The following is a 24,806-nucleotide window of genomic DNA, read 5'->3' as shown; positions in this document are numbered from 1 at the left end:
AAGGACCCTGCGTGGCACAGACATGAGGCTCTTTTCTGTACCTCGATCAACAAAGTGAGAAGTGGCGACGCTCTTTTGTGTTTCTCGCAGCTGAAGTCTGGAACTCTCTACCGTCTTCCTTAAAACTGACCCGCGATCAAATTAAATGTAGGGAGATTCTCAAAACCTCTCTCTTTGAGTGATTTACCTGCTGCTACCTGTAGGAAGGACATGAGCGCTGGGAGGCCCGTTCGGTAGCCATGCGTTTTATAGATGCATAGCATAGGTGAAGGAAAAGAGGGCAGCGTACTCAGGGCTTTAAGTGGGCCGGGTCTCACCGGGTCTGAGCACCGGCAGTTTTTTTAAGGGGGCCTGGAAACGGGTCTCTATCGGGCTCTGTTTTGTGCCCTGGCACAGACGGTGCGTTTTTTACGAGCGTTATAGGGGAAGGGAAATCTTTTATTCTCTCTCTGGATTTCCCTTCTCTTTGCAACTCAAGAGCAGCAACATTGTTGTGGTGTCACCAGGGCTGGAAGCTTTTCAATATTATATACAAGCCATAGTTGCTGCTTATTTATCTTTTGCAAGTAACAACCATTGACAAAGCCAATAGTCGTGACATGTATCATATATCTGGATGCAATGACAGAAACCGCAAAATACAAGTCGGGCGGCACACTATGCTAAGCACAAATGTTTAGCTTACGTGTTTTTAAGCCACACCCTTAATTACATTGGCCACGCCCCCTCGAGAGACCCCCCAGTTTTTTCATCCCACTTAAAGCCCTGAGCGTACTGTACAGCATCTGCTAATGCCATCTGCCCGTGTTAGCCCCTGTATCCTGACCTCACCTGAGTGTACTGGTTCAAGTCTTTACAGCCTGCTGCTCCGCTCCATCTGCCCGTGTTAGCCCCTGTATCCTGACCTCATCCGAGTGTACTGGTTCAAGTCTTTACAGCCTGCTGCTCCGCTCCATCTGCCCACGTTAGCCCCTGTATCCTGACCTCATCCGAGTGTACTGGTTCAAGTCTTTACAGCCTGCTCCTCCGCTCCATCTGCCCATGTTAGCCCCTGTATCCTCACCTCATCTGAGTGTACTGGTTCAAGTCTTTACAGCCTGCTGCTCCGCTCCATCTGCCCATGTTAGCCCCTGTATCCTGACCTTATCTGAGTGTACTGGTTCAAGTCTTTACAGCCCGCTGCTCCGCTCCATCTGCCCACATTAGCCCCTGTATCCTGACCTCATCCGAGTGTACTGGTTCAAGTCTTTACAGCCTGCTGCTCCGCTCCATCTGCCCGTGTTAGCCCCTGTATCCTGACCTCATCCGAGTGTACTGGTTCAAGTCTTTACAGCCTGCTGCTCCGCTCCATCTGCCCATGTTAGCCCCTGTATCCTGACCTTATCTGAGTGTACTGGTTCAAGTCTTTACAGCCCGCTGCTCCGCTCCATCTGCCCACATTAGCCCCTGTATCCTGACCTCATCCGAGTGTACTGGTTCAAGTCTTTACAGCCTGCTGCTCCGCTCCATCTGCCCGTGTTAGCCCCTGTATCCTGACCTCATCCGAGTGTACTGGTTCAAGTCTTTACAGCCTGCTGCTCCGCTCCATCTGCCCACGTTAGCCCCTGTATCCTCACCTCACCTGAGTGTACTGGTTCAAGTCTTTACAGCCTGCTGCTCCGCACCATCTGCCCATGTTAGCCCCTGTATCCTGACCTCACCTGAGTGTACTGGTTCAAGTCTTTACAGCCTGCTGCTCCGCTCCATCTGCCCACGTTAGCCCCTGTATCCTGACTTCACCTGAGTGTACTGGTTCAAGTCTTTACAGCCTGCTTTTCCGCTCCATCTGCCCATGTTAGCCCCTGTATCCTCACCTCATCCGAGTGTACTGGTTCAAGTCTTTACAGCCTGCTGCTCCGCTCCATCTGCCCATGTTAGCCCCTGTATCCTGACCTTATCTGAGTGTACTGGTTCAAGTCTTTACAGCCCGCTGCTCCGCTCCATCTGCCCACATTAGCCCCTGTATCCTGACCTCATCCGAGTGTACTGGTTCAAGTCTTTACAGCCTGCTGCTCCGCTCCATCTGCCCGTGTTAGCCCCTGTATCCTGACCTCATCCGAGTGTACTGGTTCAAGTCTTTACAGCCTGCTGCTCCGCTCCATCTGCCCACGTTAGCCCCTGTATCCTGACTTCACCTGAGTGTACTGGTTCAAGTCTTTACAGCCTGCTTTTCCGCTCCATCTGCCCATGTTAGCCCCTGTATCCTCACCTCACCTGAGTGTACTGGTTCAAGTCTTTACAGCCTGCTGCTCCGCACCATCTGCCCATGTTAGCCCCTGTATCCTGACCTCACCTGAGTGTACTGGTTCAAGTCTTTACAGCCTGCTGCTCCGCTCCATCTGCCCACGTTAGCCCCTGTATCCTGACTTCACCTGAGTGTACTGGTTCAAGTCTTTACAGCCTGCTTTTCCGCTCCATCTGCCCATGTTAGCCCCTGTATCCTCACCTCATCCGAGTGTACTGGTTCAAGTCTTTACAGCCTGCTGCTCCGCTCCATCTGCCCATGTTAGCCCCTGTATCCTCACCTCATCCGAGTGTACTGGTTCAAGTCTTTACAGCCTGCTGCTCCGCTCCATCTGCCCATGTTAGCCCCTGTATCCTCACCTCATCCGAGTGCACTGGTTCAAGTCTTTACAGCTGCTCCGCTCTATTCCCTTCCAGCCCCTGCACTATCTTTCCAGAAAGCGTAGGCTGCAGAGGATTGCTCACACTTTGAACCAGATGTGTACATTTGTGGGCCCTGATGTTTGCCAGTGCCCCTAAAGCAGTATAAACAGTAGCTGTGACCAAGGAGTAGTTGTACTTTGGCCGCATTTCTGAAAGCGGCTCTGCACACCGGCCCAAGCAGAGACCAAACCCGGTCGGTTGCTGTTTTCGGAAGCAGCCTAGGACTGTGCAGGAGCCGTGCTGCTGTGACTTGCTCTGCAAGAAGTGCTGAGGGCATTACATGACTAGGGAGAGAAATAGGTCCCTTAGCAGGAGACGGGAGAGCAAACCTTACCTCACTGAAATGTGTGCAAAGATCATCTCAAGACGAGCACAGGCCATGAGCCGAAGGCCTTAGCTAGCCAGCTGGCAAAACGAAACAAGGATGCACCGTCCTAGCCAGAGGAGTGAAGGCTTCAGAGATGCATTTGCAAGTGTGGTGGCACTGCGCAGTTCCATCCTTGATCTTGTGAGCATTGTGTACAGGCCTCTTCCCAGCCCCAGGGATGCACACAGATGCTTCCTGGATACCCTCGGCTGTAGCAGAGTGCCCTGGCCTGACTCTGGCAAGTAACTCTGACTTCGGCAACATTTCAATGATCTCACTGGCTCTTGTGGTTCAAGACCCTAACCCTTGATTTCAGCTCCCTGACTCCTCCTGGTGCATGTGTGGGTCACATGAGTGCTCCCAGTAAAGCGGTAAACCTTTATTGCAAGTGGAGGGTTTTGAGAGGGGGCCTGTGACGTCCCCGTCCACCAGAATGTTTTATTCTGGGTGCTGCTCATCTGCGCCACAGTCCATTCATGTTAAACTGCGATTGAGCACAGGGGGTGAAGATGAAGAGAACTGTGGAGAGAGAGAGGGGGCAGGAAAGGATGATTTGTGGAAGCAGAGGACGTTTAAGAGCAAGTCTATGAACATTAGAGGGACGGTGGTGTGGCTAATGTAAAACACGGCAGGATTCATAGACGAGACCCCCTGCAAAGCATCTGAGGCGCTGTGCTGGTGCTGTTGGTTGTGCATTGACAGAATTCTGTTTGTAGTTCCAATTGAGAAAAAAAAAACCCCGTTGCAGGTCAGCATTGAGGCCTGTGCACTGGCAGTCTAAAGCGTGGCGACTCCGTACATACTACTGGTCAGGCAGTGGTGTGTGCATGCGACCCCGTACATACTACTGACCAGGCAGTGGTGTGTGCATGCGACCCCGTACATACTACTGATCAGGCAGTGGTGTGTGCATGCGACCCCGTACATACTACTGATCAGGCAGTGGTGTGTGCATGCGACCCCGTACATACTACTGGTCAGGCAGTGGTGTGTGCATGCGACCCCGTACATACTACTGATCAGGCAGTGGTGTGTGCATGCGACCCCGTACATACTACTGACCAGGCAGTGGTATGTGCATGCGACCCCGTACATACTACTGACCAGGCAGTGGTGTGTGCATGCGACCCCGTACATACTACAGGTTAGGCAGTGGTGTGTGCATGCGACCCGTACATACTACTGGTCAGGCAGTGGTATGTGCATGCGACCCGTACATAGACCCGTACATACTACTGGTCAGGCAGTGGTATGTGCATGCGACCCCGTACATACTACTGGTCAGGCAGTGGTGTGTGCATGCGACCCCGTACATACTACTGGTCAGGCAGTGGTGTGTGCATGCGACCCCGTACATACTACTGGTCAGGCAGTGGTGTGTGCATGCGACCCCGTACATACTACTGGTCAGGCAGTGGTGTGTGCATGCGACCCTGTACATACTACTGATCAGGCAGTGGTGTGTGCATGCGACCCCGTACAAACTACTGATCAGGCAGTGGTGTGTGCATGCGATCCCATACATACTACTGATCAGGCAGTGGTATGTGCAGGCGACCCCATACATACTACTGGTCAGGCAGTGGTATGTGCATGCGACCCCGTACATACTACTGGTCAGGCAGTGGTGTGTGCATGCGACCCCGTACATACTACTGGTCAGGCAGTGGTATGTGCATGCGACCCCGTACATACTACTGATCAGGCAGTGGTATGTGCAGGCGACCCCGTACATACTACTGGTCAGGCAGTGGTGTGTGCATGCGACCCCGTACATACTACTGGTCAGGCAGTGGTGTGTGCATGCGACCCTGTACATACTACTGATCAGGCAGTGGTGTGTGCATGCGACCCCGTACATACTACTGGTCAGGCAGTGGTGTGTGCATGCGACCCCGTACATACTACTGATCAGGCAGTGGTGTGTGCATGCGACCCCGTACATACTACTGATCAGGCAGTGGTGTGTGCATGCGACCCCGTACATACTACTGATCAGGCAGTGGTGTGTGCATGCGACCCCGTACATACTACTGATCAGGCAGTGCTATGTCCATGCGACCCCGTACATACTACTGGTCAGGCAGTGCTATGTGCATGCGACCCCGTACATACTACTGGTCAGGCAGTGGTATGTGCATGCTGATGGCCGGTGCTGGACGCACTGTGGGAATAGAAATATTTCTGCAGGTAATGATCATCCATGAGACGATCTCGGTGAATTCTGAACTAGTCTTCAGATGGTGGTGGTGCCTCTAACCTGATAACCTTACCTCCTCTTTTTGGCTTTTCTCTTCCAGGTTGTGAAGCAGCCAGCTCTGAGGTGATGGCGAGAGGTGACAGGAGATGGACCTCCCCGGTCACGCAACCCCAGGATACAGAGAAGGAAGAGCCCGCTGCAGTGCTCTTAGAAGGTGAGGCGCGAGAGCCTGCATCTGTTCAAAGGCCTCTGAGAGACACATGAACCTTCATACCTTATAAAGGCGCTATCTGATAGAGGCTTCTAGCCGCAGATTCCTTACTTGAGAATATTACCCAGGTGTCCGACTTGGATCCAACAGATCTTGAGCAGTACCCCTGCCTGGCAGTAGGTGACGCCAATCAGCTCTGCATCTGCATCGTAGGCCTCCTGTGCACTGGATGTGATGTGCGTGGTGCCTATATAGGCACCACACCAGGGCGCTGGCGTGAGTTCTTTTCTTTCCGTGCCATCAGCACAGGTCCAGAAGAGCTACCTCTGTCTCTTTTTGACTGCTTTTTTCGACTTTTTGTCACTTCCAGTATGCTTCAAGGATGTCCCTTGAAAATCCTGTGGGTTTTAAACCCTGTGGAGCCTGCCACAGGCAGATGTCAGTGACAAACCCTCACCTGGTTTGCTTATGGTGCCTGGAGTTGGGCCACTACTCCAATATCTGCCCTGGCTCTTGTGCAAAGCAGTCCGGGAGCATGCAGGAAGCTCCTGGTCGCTTGGCACCGGATGACTCTGCACCGCTCCAGGTTGCTTTAAAGGTCCTAGCCCCTACTTTGGAGTTGTTCCTGTTGGTCGTCTTCAAGGTCAAAATCTTCATCGGGTAAGTCCAACAGAAGACGACCAATAAGTTGAAGCATTCTTTCGACTTCTCCATGCCAGTCTTAAGTCATCGGAGGAGGCCCAGGAACGACGCAACAAGCCTAGGCCCTGTTCCCACACTTCTCTAACACTGCTAAATATGGGTCTGCGCCACACCTACCAGAATATACTGGAGCTGGAGTGACCCTTGCCCAATTGATGGAATTCTATGAGGCTAGGCACCTTCAGGCCCCATGGGTTCGGAAGGTGCCCAGACAGCATTTCTAAAGGCGGGCTTGCCTCGGTGCCAGTCATGCCCTTTGAATCCGTTCCCATATCCAGACCAGCTCTGGTCGTGAATCCACGACCTTCACCCAAGGTCGGATCCAGTGAAACCGTTCCTGGCACAGCCAACTTCCATTGTCATTCCTGACTCCGATACGGAGCCGGGTCTGCATCGACATCAACTTTGGCAACTACCTGGTCGGAGGCCGTGCCTCTATTTTCCGACAGGCCCTGTTAGGAATATAATTGGAGTGGATCTGAGCGTCCTTATGGTATCCTGACTACCTTGTGGAACACTTGGCCAAGAAAAAATCGGATTAGGACCTAGCTGATGCCAGTGGTCTGGACACCTCACCAAGCACTGGCCTGGACTCTCCTCCTAATGTGACTATAGAGGAAGGGGCTTCTTTAGCTGTGGTGGTTCAGAGGGAGGCTGAAGGCCTGGACCTTACGCTGTACTCGATGGAGGTCAAGACCAATGTCTTTACAGAGGTGCTTAAACCCAGGTTATCCCTCAGGGAACCCCTTCTCCACCTCAATGAAGCCTTCAGTGATGTCCTGCTCGACGCCTGGACCAAGCCCTGCACAGGTGCTCCTGTGCAACTGATGATCACCCGCTGCCTCCGCCCTGCTCCTGGGAATACGGCTATTCGAGGCATATGAGCTGCAGATTACACACTTTTGCATAGATCGCCATCTGGTGTTGGGCCCAGATGTTTGCAATTTGTTTTTCCTCTTGGAAAGTCTTTGGAAGTCACGAGATGGGTGACTCCTCCTTTGGATCATACTGCGCATGGGCTTCGGCTCCATTCAGATTGTTCTTTTCCACCAACGGGCTCGGATGTAACAGCTTCCAGTTCGACGATCGACGCGCAATCCTCACCCAAATCGCTATATTGTTTCGATCGCGATCTCCCCACTCGACGCGCCTTCTCATCGGCACAGACCTTCGGTTCCAGTCGTCGACGGCGGCCTTCGGGCCTAACCAAGCTCCGGTCCCGGCTCATGGAAAGGACGCCATTTAAAAAGTGCCCTCGATGTGGGTCCAAATTTCCCCACACCGATCTTCACGAGGTATGCAACCTCTGCCTCTCCCCTGAACGCGAGGCTCGAGACTGTCCGGCCTGTAAGTCTTTCGGATCCAAAAAGACTATTCAGGACCGAAGAGCCAGAAGGAATATGGCACTCTCCTCAACGTCCATTCCAGTCGACATCTTCGGAGACGACATCGATGATCCGGAGCAGCGTCGCACCGAAGAGGACCTCGTCAGCGCTTCCGAGGCCGACGAATCAGATGTGGAGGACATCACTCCAGCGCAGAGGGTCGTGAGTACCGATCTACATCCCCCCAAACACCCTTGCCGGCTCCGAAAAAGGCTGCAGTCACGCCTTCGCCTACGGGCCCAGGCAAAACCAGAGACACTGCTTCACACACCCCACCTTTGGGCCCGGTGAAGAAGCCAAGTAAGCCTTCCGGCAGCTCGGGCTCGAGCCAGCCTACCAGTGGTGCCGATAAACTTGCTTCGGCACCGAAAAAGAAACCGGCCTCCACCTCGACACCGAGCTCCGCACTGAAGCCTTCGGGGTCGAAACCCAGCTCTTCGGTACCGACGCCATCTTCGGTACCGACAAATCCACACAGGGCCACCGACACTTCCAAGTCTAAACCCATCTCGGCGCCGACCAAGCGACCGGAGGTTCCCAAGCTGGGTTCCAAGCAACCTTCGGCGCCGACGGACCAAACACTTTCACAGGAACTATTTACACCGGATCCCTTGCAAAAGACTCTCACCAAGGATCCAAAAACTGGTAATTTGACACTCTCTACCAAAAAGAGACATTTGGGCAAACCGGCTCCGCCTCCACCTCCAAAGAGGAAGGACTCTGCTACCTCTCCGATCAGAATACCTTCCCCACCTCCTCCACCTCCTCCACCTTCTCCACCGCCACCCCCTCCGCCTTCTCCACTCCCACCTCATCGTTCTCCGACCCCGTCTCCAGACGATGAGGATGAAGGGGATCCATATCATGATATAGGGAAGTGCCCCAGGACCCTACCCCTACAGGATCCCCAGACCCATGGGGCGACTACAATAACCCCGATATCCCCGACGTCCCACAAGATGACCTTTACCCCTCCAGGCCATCTCCACTGGAAGACTCACTAGGGTTCCACCATCTACTTCAGAGGGCGGCACACTATCACGGGGTAGACTTACATACTGACCCCGTGGAGGAGGATTTTCTCCTCGACACATTTAATACCACACATAGGTCTACCTCCATATTACCTATGCTTAAAGGGGTGGTAAAACATGCGCCAGAAGTTTTTAAAGACCCCGTTAGGGCCAGGGTCATTAACCCACGCATAGACAAAAAATACAAAGCTGCCCCCACAGATCCCTCCTACATCAGAGGACCAGCGACACTAGATTCCCTAGTGGTGTCCACTGCACGAAAAAGAACAAATTCCCAGGCGTCAGGCGAAGCACCACCACCGGACAAGGAGTCAAAGCTACTAGACGCATCAGGAAAACGCACTGCGTCACAGGCAGCCAATATATTGCGTATCGCCAATACCCAAGCGCTATTGGCCAGATATGATAGGGCACATTATGATGAATTAGAAAGCATAATGCACCACCTCCCTGAAGAATACAAAGCTAGGGCCAACGAATTAATTCAAAAGGGTAAGACTAACCCCTCTATACGCTGTGCCTTAGATGCAGCAGACACAGCTTCCAGGGCCATTAATACTAGCGTCCTCCTCCGTCACCATGCTTGGCTAAGAATATCAGGGTTTAAACCGGAGGTACAAGCCTCCATCCTTAATCACTCTTTTGACGAGGAACACCTACTTGGACCAAAGGTGGATGAGGTCCTGGAAAAGATGAAGAAGGACACGGATACGGCGAAATCCATGGGAGCCTTACAGTCACACACTCCTAGACGCTCCTTTCGCTGCTCTTCCTTTCGAAGTACATCTAGAGGCTACTCCTCAGACAACGCGTCCACTTCCTACAAATCCCCCACTCAGTCCACCTTCACAAAGGGGTATCAAAGAGGCGGCTATAGGGGTAACAACAATAAAGGCAGAGGCAAAACAAATATCGCCCGCTCTGCCACACCGCCTACCCAATGACTTCCCCCCGCTCCCTCCAGACCATCCTACTCCGGTCGGGGGCAGACTTCAAAATTTCCTTCCGGTCTGGGCGACCATCACCTCAGACAAATGGGTAACACAGATAATTTGGTCAGGCTACTGCCTAGAACTAAAATCTACCCCCCCAAACATTCCACCCAGGCAGCGCCCAATGTCACAAGAACATTTAATGTTGCTAAAGAAGGAGGTAATCTCCCTTCTACAAAAGCAGGCAATAGAACACGTTCCTGTCAAACAACAAAATATGGGGGTCTACTCCCTATATTTTCTCATACCAAAAAGAGACGAGCCCCTACGACCCATCCTGGATCGCCGGCCCCTGAACACATACATACACTCAGACCATTTTCATATGGTAACGCTTCAGCAGGTACTTCCGCTCCTCTCCTAAAACGACTTCCTCACCACTCTGGACTTAAAAGACTCGTACTTCCACATTCCAGTGCACTACGCTCACAGAAAGTACCTCAGATTTGTAGTGGACGGACAACACTACCAATTCAAAGTGCTCCCATTCGGAGTCACAACAGCACCACGGGTATTCACCAAGTGCCTAGCAGTGGTGACAGCACACCTGCGAAGACAACACATTCACGTCTTCCCATACCTAGACGACTGGCTGATAAAAGCCAGTTCATACAATCAGTGTGTACAACACACCTCCACCACAATCCAACTACTTCACCAACTGGGCTTCACGGTCAATCACCAAAAGTCCCAGCTACAACCATCCCACATAAAGTATAAGTATAAAAGTATAAAAGAAGCTTATAAACCAGACGGTGTCTTGGCGCTATGATATGTATGATCAGCAGGAAACGAATTATTATTGGACCTGGAATAAGCGATACTTCAGCATCTTTCTGAAAAGGGCATAACTAGGTTGAAGTCGCATCTCCACTGGCAGATGATTCCATAATCTGGCTGCACAGGTGGCAAAAGAACGACCGCCCCCTCTCGCTAGTTTAAATCTGGAAATACAGATAAGACCAAGGTTGGCCGACCGCAAAGCACGGGGCGGGATGTAAGGTCTAAACCTGTCTATTCCATCATTAGCACCCCCACCAAAGCGGGCTAGGTGAACCAAACAGAGTGCCTTAAACTCGATTCTCTGTTGAACCGGAAGTCAGTGAAGAGATTTCCTTCCCGCAGAGGTAGGGCAACCCCTGGGCAGGTTCAGAATTACACGAACCGCGGCATTCTGCAAAGACTGGATTTTTCCAACCTGGAACTTGTCGATACCCAAAAACATGGCATTACAATAATCCAGTCTGGACATGAATAAGGCGGCCATCACAGTTTTCTGTAGCGCCAAAGGGATGTATGGGAGGATTTTCCGCAGAGTTTTTAACAGGAGGAAACATGATGAAGTTAGGCTGTTGACCTGGGCTGACATGTTCAGATTTTCGTCAAAGATCACCCCTAAGTTCCTCACATTAGTGACCGGGAGGGGACATTGTCCAGCCTCCGATGGCCACCATAGGGTGTTCCAGACTGAGGGACCTTTCCCGAACTCCACCACTTCAGTCTTTTCAGTATTGATTTTTAAAAAACTCAAGCGCATCCATTCCATCACATCAGAAAGACAGGCATGGAATTTGGCCGCTATTTGATCAGGGTGATCCACAACTGATATCACTAATTGTGAATCATCCGCATAGGACAGCAACATAAAACCATGTTTCCTGACCAGACTAGCCAGAGGTCTGACATAGATGTTAAAAAGAGTCGGGGAAAGAGCAGAACCTTGTGGGACGCCACATGGTAGCGCGAAATTTGCCGAGTGTAAGCCGGCCCAATTTAAGCTTTGTCTTCGATTATCCAGAAAAGAAGAGAGTAGGGCCAAGGCCCGATCCACAATCCCTACCTCCCTCAGACGCTGCATCAGCACCGCATGATACACGGTATCGAACGCAGCGGACGGATCCAGGAGGACAAGAATAGCTCTCCCCCCTCCATCCACTGTAGCTCGAATACCTTCAGCTGCCGTTATAAGGGCAGATTCTGTGGAGTGTTTGGGTCGAAAGCCATGCTGAGACCTGTCCAGCAGGGCATTCTTATCCAGATACTCCCATCAAGCTCCGATTTATAGCCTTCTCAGTGACTTTAGCCATTCAGAGGGAGGCCAGAGATGGGACGATAATTTTTAAATTCAGAGGGATCCAGAGAGGCTTTTTTGAGAAGGGGTTTAACACTCGCCGTTTTCCAGGTGGCTGGATAAGGTCCTGCTGCTATTACCTGGTTAATCAGCACCGTGAGACTAGGTGTGATCCTATCAGCCACCAGGTGCATAATATGAGGGGGACAGGGGTCTGAAACAGCACCCGACTTTATAGAGCCTAACAGTGTCAAGACCTCACCTCTAGATAAAGGATCAATAGTTGTCAGGCTACATGTGGGTATCTCCTGCTCAAAATGCAAAATTGTTGGTCCCACTGAGTTTAGCAGTTCGTCATAGATAGTGGCCACCTTATTCTGAAAAAAGACAGCCAGCTGATCACAAAATGACTGATCCGGGCTGAGCCGGTTGGTCTGCTGAGGATTCGCCAGAAAGGACACAGTTTTAAAAAGTTCTTTAGTGGAGTTCCCTGCCTCTCAAATTTTCCGGGAAAAATAGTCCTTCTTGGATTTCCGGATGGCCTGCTTATAATTATGCAGGACCTGGTTATAGGCTTGCTTACAGACCCAATTATAGTCCACTCTTCAGAGCCGTTCCCGCCGTCTGCACTCAACCTTCAGTAGTTTGAGCTCCGGACCATACCAGGGGGCACCAGGTGGACGTCTGTTCCGGGTGGCTAACTGGAGGGGAGCAACCTGATTGACTGCTTCCGTGATCCAGTCGGTAAACTGGGAGACAGCCATCTCATTATTAATATCGAGGGTAGGGGGGAGTTACCCAACGCCTCGGTGAGGGATGAGTATGTAACCTTATTCAATCTCCTAAACATAATCTTGGTGGGTTTTTGGGGAACGCCTATTGCCCTTGTCTTTACCCCTACCCTGAAGAACACAGCATTATGATCGGTCTATGGGAGGGGTTCTGCCCTAAGATATAGCAAATCTGGGTGGCTAGAGAACAAGCCGTCTAGAGTATGGCCCCCGTTATGAGTCGGGGCTGAAACCAGTTGTTGTAGTCCGTATGCCTCCAGGCTATCCAGAAGTCTAGTGGTGTCCGAATTATTCTCGGCCTCCAGATGGAAGTTAAAATCCCCAAGGATCGTATAAGCCTCAAACTCGGTACAGGACTCTAGATGAACTCGAAGAGCCTCCAGAAACGCGCCCTAGGTCCGGGTGGTCTGTAAACCAGTAGACCATGAGAGACGATTGTATCTTTTAAATATATATGCAGGTTTTCGACGGCCTAGATCTGGACCTTCAGGTAGTCCCGGTAAATGATATCTAAGCCCCCCCTCTGCCATCCTTTCTGTCAAGACAGTGTAACGCATAACCAGGGGGCAGTGCGATATTCCAGTCTGGGCAGGAAGCCGCACTGGTCCACGTTTCCGTAATGAAGGCCAAATCAGGAGAGTGGGAGGTTAAGAGCAACTCGAGTTCATATTTGTGTTTGGTCACAGAACGGGAATTGAGGAGGATGCCCACCAAATGATTCACTGGGCTTGCCAGTAATTCCGGGACTATAAAGCAATAAAGCAATACCTCGGTGCCACCATAGACACCTCAAAAGCGCTAGCCTACCCCAATCCGGCCAGGATTGCAAGCATTCAGGCTTTACGTGCCAAATTCATAGCACAACACTCCCTTCCAGCTCGAGTGTTCATGCAACTAATAGGGATGATGGCCTCTTGGATTTTCATAGTACCTCACGCAAGACTCCAGATGCGTCCTCTCCAAGAGTGCTTAGCGCACCAGTGGAACCAGGCCCAAGGTCAACTGACAGATCTGGTGTTGGTAGACGGTCATACCCATCGCTTTCTACAGTGGTGGAACACCACAAACCTTTCCAAAGTTCGACCGTTCTTGGACCCGGTTCCTCAGATAGTACTAACAACGGACGCATCGCTCTCCGGCTGGGGAGCTCATCTATTACATCTCACCATGCAGGGCAAATGGACACCTCAGCAGAAGCTACTCCATATCAACCATCTGGAGTTACTAGCAATCTTCTTAGCCCTAAAATCTTTCCAAACACAGGCAACATGACGGCCATGTATTATATCCAAAAACAAGGCGGCACACACTCTCCACAGCTCTCTCAATTAGCACAGAGCATATGGAGATGGGCAATACCCCACAAAATCTTTCTCCTGGCTCAACATGTCCCAGGAGTCCAAAACACAGTGGCAGATCTGCTCAGCTCACAGACACAACAGATACACGAGTGGGAACTTCACCCACAGGTTCTTCATCCATTCTTTCAAATATGGGGGCATCCACAGATAGACCTCTTTGCCACCCACGAAAACACAAAATGCCCAAGCTTCGCCGCCAGATACCCACACCCATTATCCAAAGGAAATGCGATATGGATGAACTGGTCAGGCAAATTTGCGTACTCTTTTCCGCCTTTCCCACTCATTCCACTAGTGGTGCGCAAACTACAGCAACACTCCCTCACACTGATCCTAGTAGCTCCAACGTGGGCCAGACAACCGTGGTACACCACGCTGCTGGAACTCTCTGTAGTACCACACCAAAAACTACACCTCTCACCATGCCTCCTAACCCAGAACCGTGGAGAGATCAGGCACCCGGACCCAGCTCAGCTCAACCTTGCGATCTGGCTCCTGAAATCCTAGAATTCAGGTACCTAAATCTTCCCCCTGACTGCATGAACGTCATCAGAGAAGCTAGGCGACCTACCACTAGAGCGTGCTACGCCGCCAAATGGAAACTATTTGTTGTCTATTGCCAACAACACCATCAATCCCCTGGATGTGTCCATTCAACATATCATAGGCTACTTACTCCACCTACAAAGGTGTAATCTAGCCTATATGTCCATTCGACTACATCTCGCAGCTATTGCAGCTTACCTACAAAACAGGCAACATCTATCACTCTTTAGAGTACCTGCCATTTAAGCCTTCATGGAAGGCCTAAAACAAATAATTCCCCCCAGAGTACCACGCTCGCCTGTGTGGACCTTAAACATCGTTCTCACAAGGCTAATGGGGCCTCCCTCCGAACCTTTACACAGATGTGAACTACAATTCCTAACGTGGAAAACAGCTTTCCTTGTAGCCATCACTTCCCTTAGAAGGGTCAGTGAGATACAAGCATTTACCATACAAGAACCTTTTCTTAAAATGCACCATAACAAGGTTGTTCTCCGTACCAATCCAAAATTCCTACCTAAAGTCATTTCCCCTTTCCAAAATTCCTACCTAAAGTCATTTCCCCTTTTCACCTAAACCAATCTGTAGAACTACCAGAATTTTTCTCGCAACCACAGACCGTTGCAGAAAGGGCTCTGCACACAATAGATGTCAAACGAGCCGTACTCTACTACATTGAGAGAACACAACCTTTCCATAAGACCAAACAACCGTTTGTCTCTTTCTCTCCACCACACAAGGGCAACCCCATCTCAAAATCAGGGATAGCTAGGTGGATTGTAAAATGCATTCAAATTTGCTACCACAAAGCAAAACTAACACTATCTGTTCCCCCTAAAGCCCATTCTACACGAAAGATAGGGGCTTCCATGGCATTCTTATGGAACATTCCATTAGATGATATCTGCAAAGCAGCTACATGGTCAACACCGCACACTTTCACCAAACACTATTGTGTAGATGTGCAAACTAAGCAACAAGCTAGTGTGGGCCAGGCTGTACTAAAAACATTATTTCAAACCACTGCAACAGATACGGGTGGTCACCGCTAAGGTTGGCAACTGCTATATAATCTATGCACAAGTGTGTAATCTGCAGCTCATATGCCTTGAACGGAATATGCTACTTACCAGTATGCATCTGTTCTTGGCATGTAGAGCTGCAGATCTACACACGCCCACCCGCCTCCCCGGCTACCTGTATCGGTTCCAGCTTATCTTATTTAGATACACACACATGGGTTTCTTCACTGTTATTACTACGCTCCATCTTTCCCTGCTGGCGAGAAACAATCTGAGGATGGAGCCGAAGCCCATGCGCAGTATGATCCAAAGGAGGAGTCACCCATCTCGTGACTTCCAAAGACTTTCCAAGAGGAAAAACAAACTGCAAACATCCGGGCCCAACACCAGATGGCGATCTATGCAAAAGTGTGTAGATCTGCAGCTCTACATGCCAAGAACAGATGCATACTGGTAAGTAGCATATTCCTTCCTCGCCCAGCACCCCAGCCCAAGAGGGTGGTTGTGCAGGCCTAAATTTCCAAGGTTAATCCTGGCATACTCCGTAACATCCCATTGGATAGGGAATCCAAGTGGCTGGACACCTTTGGTAAAAGGATTTTCTCTCCCACCAGCCTTGACGCCTGTACGCCTTCCCACCGATACTCCTGCCAAAGTTCTGAAGAAGATTAGGACAGACTGGGCTGAAGTCATCCTTGTGGCTCCAGATAGGGCACGAAGAGTATGGTATCTCGAACTCCTGAGCATGAGCATTGGTCCTCTGATCAGCCTGCCCCTCTGGGATGATCAGTCGAAGCAACAAGGCAGGGTTCTGCACAGTGTGTGAGGTCATCTTGGCCACCAGGCATCCATCCACAAAGACCATATGCGTCTGCTGTTGAGACAAGTTTGTGCTTGAGTTTTAGTTAAGGGGGATCTTTCAGTCATTTCAGCTTTCTTGCGATTTCCAGACCAACCTTCCTGGTCAAGTCACCCGTTGAAACGTTTCCACCCAAACCTTTTATTTGTCCCAATGGGATATTAATTAAGTTTGAACCTCGAACGACTTATGACCATCAAGACACCCTTCTTGGTGGCCATCACATAAATCACGAGGGGCAGTGATCTGCTGGCGATTTCAGTTCACCTTCCATACACCAGCTTCTTTTAAAACTGGTTCTCCACACACATGCTTCCCTTTTGCCAAAGGTGGTTAAACTTTCCACATCGGCAGGGCATCGCACTGCCAACCTTCTTTCGCTGCCTCATCCCTCCAAGTAGGAGAGACTCCATAGCCTGGACCCGCTTAGAGCGTTGTTCTTGTTAATCAATCGCACCAAAGGACACCGGGTGGATGGAATGCTCTTTGTTGGGTTCACTGGGGTGAAGGAGAGCAAAGCAGTGCGGAAACGGACGATTTCCAGATGGATTGTACCCTGCATTAAGATCTGTTACACACTGGCCAAGAAGCAATCCCCTGCAGGTTTGCAAACTTATTCAACAAGAGCTAAAGCGACAACCACTGCGTTAGCTCCCTGGGTTCCTGTCCTGGACATCTGTTAGACTGCGATATAGGCATCCCTGCACACCTTTACCATACACTACTGCCTTGACAGTCTGATCCGTCTTGACGGTTACTTTGCCTGTTCGGTACTCCAGGACATTTTGGTCTAAGCCAGTTCACACCATGTTTGTAGATGGTATTGCTTTGGTATCTAGCTAAGGTTAGAGATCTGTGGCTAGAAGTTGAACAGGTTGCTTACTTTCGGTAACGCCTTATGTAGTAGAGACTCTATCTTCCTGCTGATTCCTTACCGACCCTCCCAGCCTCCGCTTTTCTTCAAACTGGTCTTTCTACTTAAAAAGCTCTCTGTAGACACTTAATTTCTGCTCCGTGGAAAATCAGCCTTCTGGCAAGGAATCTGTGCTTCTGGCACGGAAAGAGTCACGTAAAGAAACTGATGTCAGTGTGCTGGGCGTGGCACTGCTAGATAGAGTCCCTACCTGATAGGGCATTACCAAAGGTAAATAACTTGTTCTTCTGTCCAAAGGACACCGAGAGAAACGTGAAGCTTCAAATAAGGCTCTCTCTGTCCAAAAGCCCCTTAGAGGCCCATGAAGCTTCATGTATGCTGAAGGCTCTCTCTAGCCAAAGGACATGAGAGGCACACAAAGCTTCATGCATGCTGACGAAGCTTCATGCATGCTGAAGGCTGCCTCTGTTGAACGACCCCTGAGAGGCACATGAAGGGCCATACATGCTACAGGTTAGTTCTCTCAGAATTCATTGGAGAAACACATGAAGCCCTATACTGAGAATCTCAGGGGTGAGGGCACTGTGCCTACTCCCCCCCCCCCCCCCCGCGATACCCAGGAAGCTCTGCGCGTGCCTTCGTCCAGACCTTCATACTGCCTTTTCAATTCATGAGGTGGAAAAGCAAATGGCAGACACCACACTGAGCATGGGTAATCGAATATGTAATATTGCAACACAATAATCTCCAATCTTCAAATCAAATGACAAAAGTAAGCAAACCCTTAACAGAAAGGACTTATGCACAGCCCTTCAAACAATGTAAATCACAACAAATAGGAACAATGCATCAGCTTCAACGTGAAAGGAAATCCGCCTGTAAGAACTGTAACTCACCATGGATCACCCCAATTCAAATGTAAGAATGACTGAGAATCCACAACTGGCTGAAACATTGCAAGAAGCCTTTATCAGGTATGGAGTTTCAAAGCTCTTGGTTGCAGCGAGTTAACAGTCCACCTACATCCTCCCTATCACAGGCTGCCTGGACGGGACATCAGCCAATCCTGGGCAGATATTCTGTATCAGCCAATCACTAAATAATGGTGGGAATGTTTTTGACTGTGCTTCAAATGCAATATTCCTAAACAAGCATTGAATAGAGATTGTTAAAGTATTCAAAAGTTATCATTTTTAATGCTAAAAAATAAGCTCTATTTGTTCTTTATACTGACAATAAAATACTAATATATTCACCTCTTTGTTACCCTTTAACTGTGACGAGATCCATTATCTTACTGCCCAGGCCATATATTCACATTGATCCCCTAAAATTCTGAATGGGTCATGTTTCTTCCACAGAAAAGGAGGAGCTTACCAAGACGATGAGCCTTCACTCGAACCTCACCAGATGGGAGGCCCCGAGAGAAAAGAGAAGTACCAAAAAAGACAAAGAGGACCAGTTTTCACAGAGACAGGAGCCCTGTGCAGAAGAAAGTACCTTGATGTGGACCACATTTTGGAAGAGTTTTAGGGATCCATCCCAGGTGCACAACCACCAAAGCTGCAACAGTGAAGCAGGAGCACAAAAGTGCATGCATTGTGGGTTGAGCTTCATTCAGCATTCCCAACTTACTGCACATCTTCAGATGCACGTGAAGGAAAATCTGTTCTCCTGCAGCGACTGTGGGAATTTATTTAACACCAAGATCCAACTCATTAGACACCAGAGAACCCACACAAAGGAACGGCCCTTCAAATGTAGCAGGTGCCAGAGAAGCTTCCGAACAAACTCGGACCTGAGTAAGCACGAGAGAATCCACACCGGAGAAAAGCCCTACAAATGTACAGTGTGTAGTAAAAGTTTTAACCAGAGCTCATACCTCAGCACGCATCTCAGGATCCACACTGGAAAACTGCCCTTTGCCTGTACCCACTGTGGGAAACGCTTCAATTCTAGGCCCAATGTAGTAAGACACGAGAGAACCCACACGGGTGAGAGGCCATACAAGTGCACAGACTGTGGGAAGAGGTTCACACAGAACTCAGACTTAAGCAAGCATCAGAGGATCCACACAGGGGAAAAGCCGTATACATGCCTGGAGTGTGGCGGGTGCTTCCGCCAGGCGTCCATCCTAATGCAGCATCAGAGCATTCACACCGGGCAGAAACGCTACAAGTGCTCAGAGTGTGGAAAGCAATTTCACCGGATGTCCACACTGGTGCAGCATCAGAAGATTCATACTGGGGACAATGAAACCCAGCTTGGAGGCACTAGTCCTGGGACTAGCCATAGGAGTGCCTGGAATGTGGCGAGCGCTTCAGTGAGCTATCCATCCTAGTACACTGAGATTGTTCACGCCGGGCAGAAACACTACAAGTGCTCAGGGTCTGGAAAGCAATTTCATCCAGAGTCCACCCTGATGCGGCATCAGGAGTTTCATACTGGGGAAAATGAAACTGAGCTTGGAAGCACTAACCCTGGGACTAGCCATAGATGCGCCTAGAATGTGGGGAATCACCCATCCCAGTGCAGTGTGAGATAATTCACTCTGGAGAGAAGGGCTCGATGTCTAAAAAGCAGTTTCATCTGGAGTCCACCCCAGTGTGGTACTTCCTGGTGTGGTATCAGAAGGTCATAAACTCCAGCTGGTTATTTGTGAGGTGCAGACCTACCAAGAATCTCAGAGAAAGCCCGTTTTATAATGCAAGTGCACAAAAAGGGATGAGAGGCATGCTTGTAAATAGTCTAACCACTGGCAATTGCCTAGGTAGCATTCCAGCCCAATTGTTTGTTTGTCCACTATGCCACCTCAGATAAGACCCAGGCGTATGCAGATCATCTTGGCCCTGCTCCAGTAAGGACAGCCAAACAGCCAGGCCAGGCCCTTTCTGAATGGGAACACAAGCAACCCAAGACGATGGACTGGAGTGCAGCTCAAGTAAATACCAGTAGCTGAGATTAATTCAAACATTCTACCCCTCACTTTTTTGTTTACTTCAGTGCAACACCCTAAATGCAATGGGTATGCCCAGACGTGGGTCTCTCTTTCACTGTGCCACTGGAACCAGCCTGCACCCAGCTAAAGAGCTCCAACTAGGTTGGATCCGGTGTTGGGTTGCTTGTGTTCCGGTTCAGAGAGGACCTGGCTCGGCAGTTTGGGCTGGAATATTCCTATTGGAGCAGGACCAGAACTGATTTGCATATGGCTGGTGCTAATCTGGGGTGGCATTTGGAAAAACAATTATGGACTGGAATGCGGCCCGAGTAATTGCCAGTGGCTGAGATTAATTCAAGAATTCCATCCATCAATTTCTGTTTACTACACTGTTTTATAATGCAGCCTCCCCATTGCCAGCAGAGGTACTACTGTGTATTAAATGGTATGGTCTGTTCGCTTAGCTACCTCGTATTGGGTGTGAAAAGGAAACCCAGTGTGATACTGTGAAACAGGTCACGGAAAGTAAACTCTTTCTAAGCACTCCCCTAACCACAGGCTTCTGTTGGAATGAAAACCAGTGCCTGTATGATCCAAAGACTCTGTAAAACTATGGGTAAGGTACACAGACTACATGATCCAGAGTGTGTGTAAAACTATGGGTGAGGTACAGAGACTGAATGATCCAGAGAGTGTGTAAAACTATGGGTGAGGTACAGAGACTGCATGAGCCAGAGTGTGTAAAACTATGGGTGAGGTACAGAGACTGCATGATCCAGAGAATGTGTAAAATTATGAGTGATGTACAAAGACTACATGATCCAGAATGTTTGTAAAACTATGGGTGAGGTGCAAAGACTGCATGATCCAGGGAGTGCGTAAAACTATAGGTGACTGCGTGATCCAGAGAGTGTGTAAAACAATGGGTGAGGTACAGAGACTGCATGCTGCAGAAAGTGTATAATACTATGGGTAAGATGCAAAGACTGCATGATCCAGAGTGTGTAAAACTGTGAGTGAGGTACAGAGACTATATGATCCGGAGAGTGCAAAAAACTATGGGTGACTGCATGATTCACAGCGTGTGTAAAACTAATGATCCAGAAACTGTTAAACTATGGGTGATGTACAGGGACTGTATGATCCAGAGAGTGTAAAACTGTGGGTGATGTACAGGAACTGTATGATCCAGAGAGTGTTTAAAACTGTGGGGGAGGTACAGAGACTGCATGATCCAAAAACTGTAAAACAATGCATGAGGTGCAGAGACTGTATGATCCAGAGAGTGTGAAAAACTATGGGTGAATGCATGATCCAGAGAGTGTGTAAAGCTATGGGTCAGGTAATGAGACTGTATGATCCGGAGAGTGCGTAAAGCTATTGGTGAGGTACAAAGACTATGATTTGTAGTGTAACTGTGGGAGAGGCACAGAGACTGTATGATCCAGATAGTGCGTAAAGCTATGGGCGAGGCACAAAGATGGTACGATCTGGAGAGTGTGTAAACACAGAGACTATAAAGAATTTCCTTTTTTATATTGTCAAACTGAAAAAAACGTTATTTTAAATTTTTCACTAGCTGCTACCAAGAACTGCGGGAATCTTGTTCATTTACTGTTTGTGAATAAAATACTATAAGGTCCCTAGAGTGGTGTTTGTAATTAACAAATGGTAGAAATGTATGTTTTCTGGCCTGCAGACTGCCAAGCACCTAAAACCTTCATTACTAAGAATGGCTTCAAGGCGGCCACAATGATTGGAGTGCCGAAAAAGAATCCTAGAATCTCCCGCCATGTGTATACCCACATCACGATCACTGACAGCTAATGTGAACTCCTTCACTCACACCGCACACTTGCAGCTGTACTCTGCATCTCGGACATCTCAGACACATCTGTGCATCCTCAGCTCATCCAGCACACTAGAAGATAGCCAGGCTCTGCCCACCTGCAGCCAGGTATTCCTACCTTCAGCCATTCTGTTCATACCCTCTGTCACCCCAGGTGTGGTGCCTGGCACGTATTCACCGACTCTGTGCTCGATGTTATCCAGTGCACTCCCACACTACACACCTAATCAGCACGGATCAACCATACATTCACATCCTCAACTACACTTTGATCTACAGTGCTCTAAGTTACACAATGCCCACCCTCATACACGCACTTTCCACGCTCTGCCATGCTCCACAGACCCACAGCCACGCGCACACCCACAGCTCAACCTATGCACAGTCATACTGTACAGACCCTCAGCCACACACACACCCACAGCTCGAGTTGTGCACAGTCATACTCTACAAACCCTCTAACACAAGCGCACACCCACAGCTCAACCTATGCACAGTCATACTCTACAGACCCTCAGCCACATGCGCACACCCACAGCTCAGGCTGTGCAGTCATACTCTACAAACCCTCAGCCACACGCGCACACTCAGAGCTCAACCTGTACACAGTCATACTCAACAGACCCTCAGCTGAACGTGCACACCCACAGCTCAAGCTATGCAAGTCATACTCTACAGATCCTCAACACTGCTCTGCTCTTCCTCAGCCTTACTACGAGCCTCAGCCACACACCGCACAATAATCCCCTAAGTGATGCCCAGCCATGCCCTCCCTCCCCATACTCTGCACTCCCTCGGTTGTCTACTGCTGATGTTCTGTAGTGCTCTGAGCACTTCCAGCCAAGCTCAGCCCCCTGAGTCATGGTCTACACCACCCATCCGCCAGTACTGCACGTACTCAAGCCAGAGCACGCAACCACATGTGTTGAGATGTTCTCGGCTTACGTAGTGTTAGGCTGCAGACTTCCTGCTGTCTGCCACACTGCATGCACCTCATAGACCATATTTACAGAGAGGGGTCTGCGTTGAACCCTCACCCAGGCCACTGCCTCATTTACTTCTTGGAACAGCCGTTCGGTGATAGGGCATTTTCCTTGTTTGTTATAATTTGGGAGTGTGTATGTTAGCCAGAGCTCTTGCAGGGGTAGGAGAGTGGGCTCCTGCCAGACCAGAGAGAAGCAGTTATCCCTGTGCCCTCCCTCCTCACAGAGATGCCTCTACAATGCGGCGGAAGCAGACTTTTTTTTGTACATTGTTTGTGTAGATCACCAAAATTGGTGTTCATGCCCAGTATGGCAGTTGCGAATCCCAGACCGAGTGATCCATGTTTGCAGTTCCATTCACCGCACTGAGCTTGGATATGCATAAATATGTGAACCACATGACTGCCTCATGCAGTAACTTCAGAGTGTTGGTGTGTGGCTAGAGGAGGACATGCATCAGGAGAGGCACCCTTGCTGCACCCACCATTCAGCTCATCGCAAACACAGGCTGCTTCCCCTAACCCCACAGGAGACCTAACAAGACCCAGTGCCTAGCTTGGCTGTCCAGCCCTCAGGTTGGTACTTTTGTAACCCAGGGAGCAAGGCTCCTTTGGTCCCTCTGTCTAGACCAGTGGTCCCCAATCTGTGGTTCAGGGACAGCTGAAAGTCCGCGGAGCCTCCTCAAGGGGTTCCCAACTACTTAGAAAGTTAAATATTATTAACAGATTAATAAAGTGTGTATAAATAAAGAAGTTAAATGTATCATTGAAAATGTTCAAACGTCCTGTGTATGTGAAGGTATTTGAAATTAGAGACTAAAAATTTAATTAGTATCCTTAGATTGATTCTTCAGAGTAGTGCAGGTGCATCAGACAGAATATAGTATGGACGATGAGTGGCATCAACTGAATTTAGAAAAGCTCCAATCTTCATATTAAAACAATCAAACAAAAAAATTGTATTTGTGTGTGGGATTTAAATAAAATGTGTCCTCATTTGTGTATTTGTTTTTTTCTGTATTGTTTTGTGGTTCAAATAATAGACAATGCTAAGGCTGGGGCCCCCAGCTAGGTGTCATGACTCATTAGGGGTGGTCCCTGCCTGTCAGGGTTTCCCCGATGAACGAAGCAGCCTCCCAGCATGTGGCCATACTTGCATATCGCCTGGTTACGAGACAACTCTTTCACTGCAAGCGCACTCTCGTAGTGTGGAACCCGCGAGGACAGAGAATGCTGTGAAGTGCAACGCATCACGTTCGGAACCACGCACTTCACCAAGTGTATCGTTCATTGGTGCTTGCGTTCTAGTTAGTCAGGGAGTTAGTGCAGTTGATAAAAGCGTATAGAGATTAATTTAAGTTAGTCATCAGGGTACAACATAAAAGCTAGTTAGAGAGTTTAGAGCATCAATAGATCATTAACTATAAAATTCAATTGAAGATATACAAGAGGAACGGCTGCAAAAAATAATGGAAAGACAATTTCTCACCGTTATTCCTCGTGCTCGTAAGAAGGAGCCCAATCCAGTTTTCTGAAGACTTCAAAACCACAAGTATACCACCTAGAAAAGAAAAAAAAGTATAGAATGAAGATTACATCCTAAATAATGTTGCACATGAACAGAAGATGAAGAAAGGTTTAATCATTAAAAGAATAGGAAGAAAGAGGGTAACAACTTTTAAATTGAATATGTATATATATATTTTCATCAAATTACAATTAAAAAAGAGAAGCAAAAGGCTTAGTTTAGAGGGTAAGAGTTTGAATCAAAAAGAAACACCAATAGACTAAAGAGAAAAGTTAAGGAGAAGGTTCTAACATAATATTGTGTTACATTTATATTAGAGTTCACCTGTAAGACCCCAAGAGAAAGACGTTAATCCAACCAGTGATAGATATGCATGGGAGAGTAGCGG

General features: G+C 49.1%; 1 protein-coding gene across 1 annotated transcript in view; it reads left to right on the top strand.

Annotated features, from left to right (window-relative positions):
- Positions 1-23,894, top strand: part of LOC146822512 (uncharacterized) — a 169,017-nt gene extending 145,123 nt beyond the window's left edge. Inside the window, exons 8-9 of the mRNA XM_085613630.1 lie at positions 5,374-5,487; positions 18,483-23,894. Coding sequence (XP_085469756.1) covers positions 5,374-5,487; positions 18,483-19,462 — 1,094 coding nt within the window. The 3' untranslated portion in view covers positions 19,463-23,894. The remainder of the gene's footprint in view (positions 1-5,373; positions 5,488-18,482) is intronic.
- The last annotated feature ends 912 nt before the right edge of the window (positions 23,895-24,806 follow it).

This window comes from Triturus cristatus, chromosome 6, assembly GCF_964204655.1.
Source record: "Triturus cristatus chromosome 6, aTriCri1.1, whole genome shotgun sequence".
Classification (NCBI taxonomy): domain Eukaryota; kingdom Metazoa; phylum Chordata; class Amphibia; order Caudata; family Salamandridae; genus Triturus; species Triturus cristatus.
Note: the sequence above shows the minus strand (reverse complement) of the source record. Positions and strands in the feature narration are given on the sequence as shown.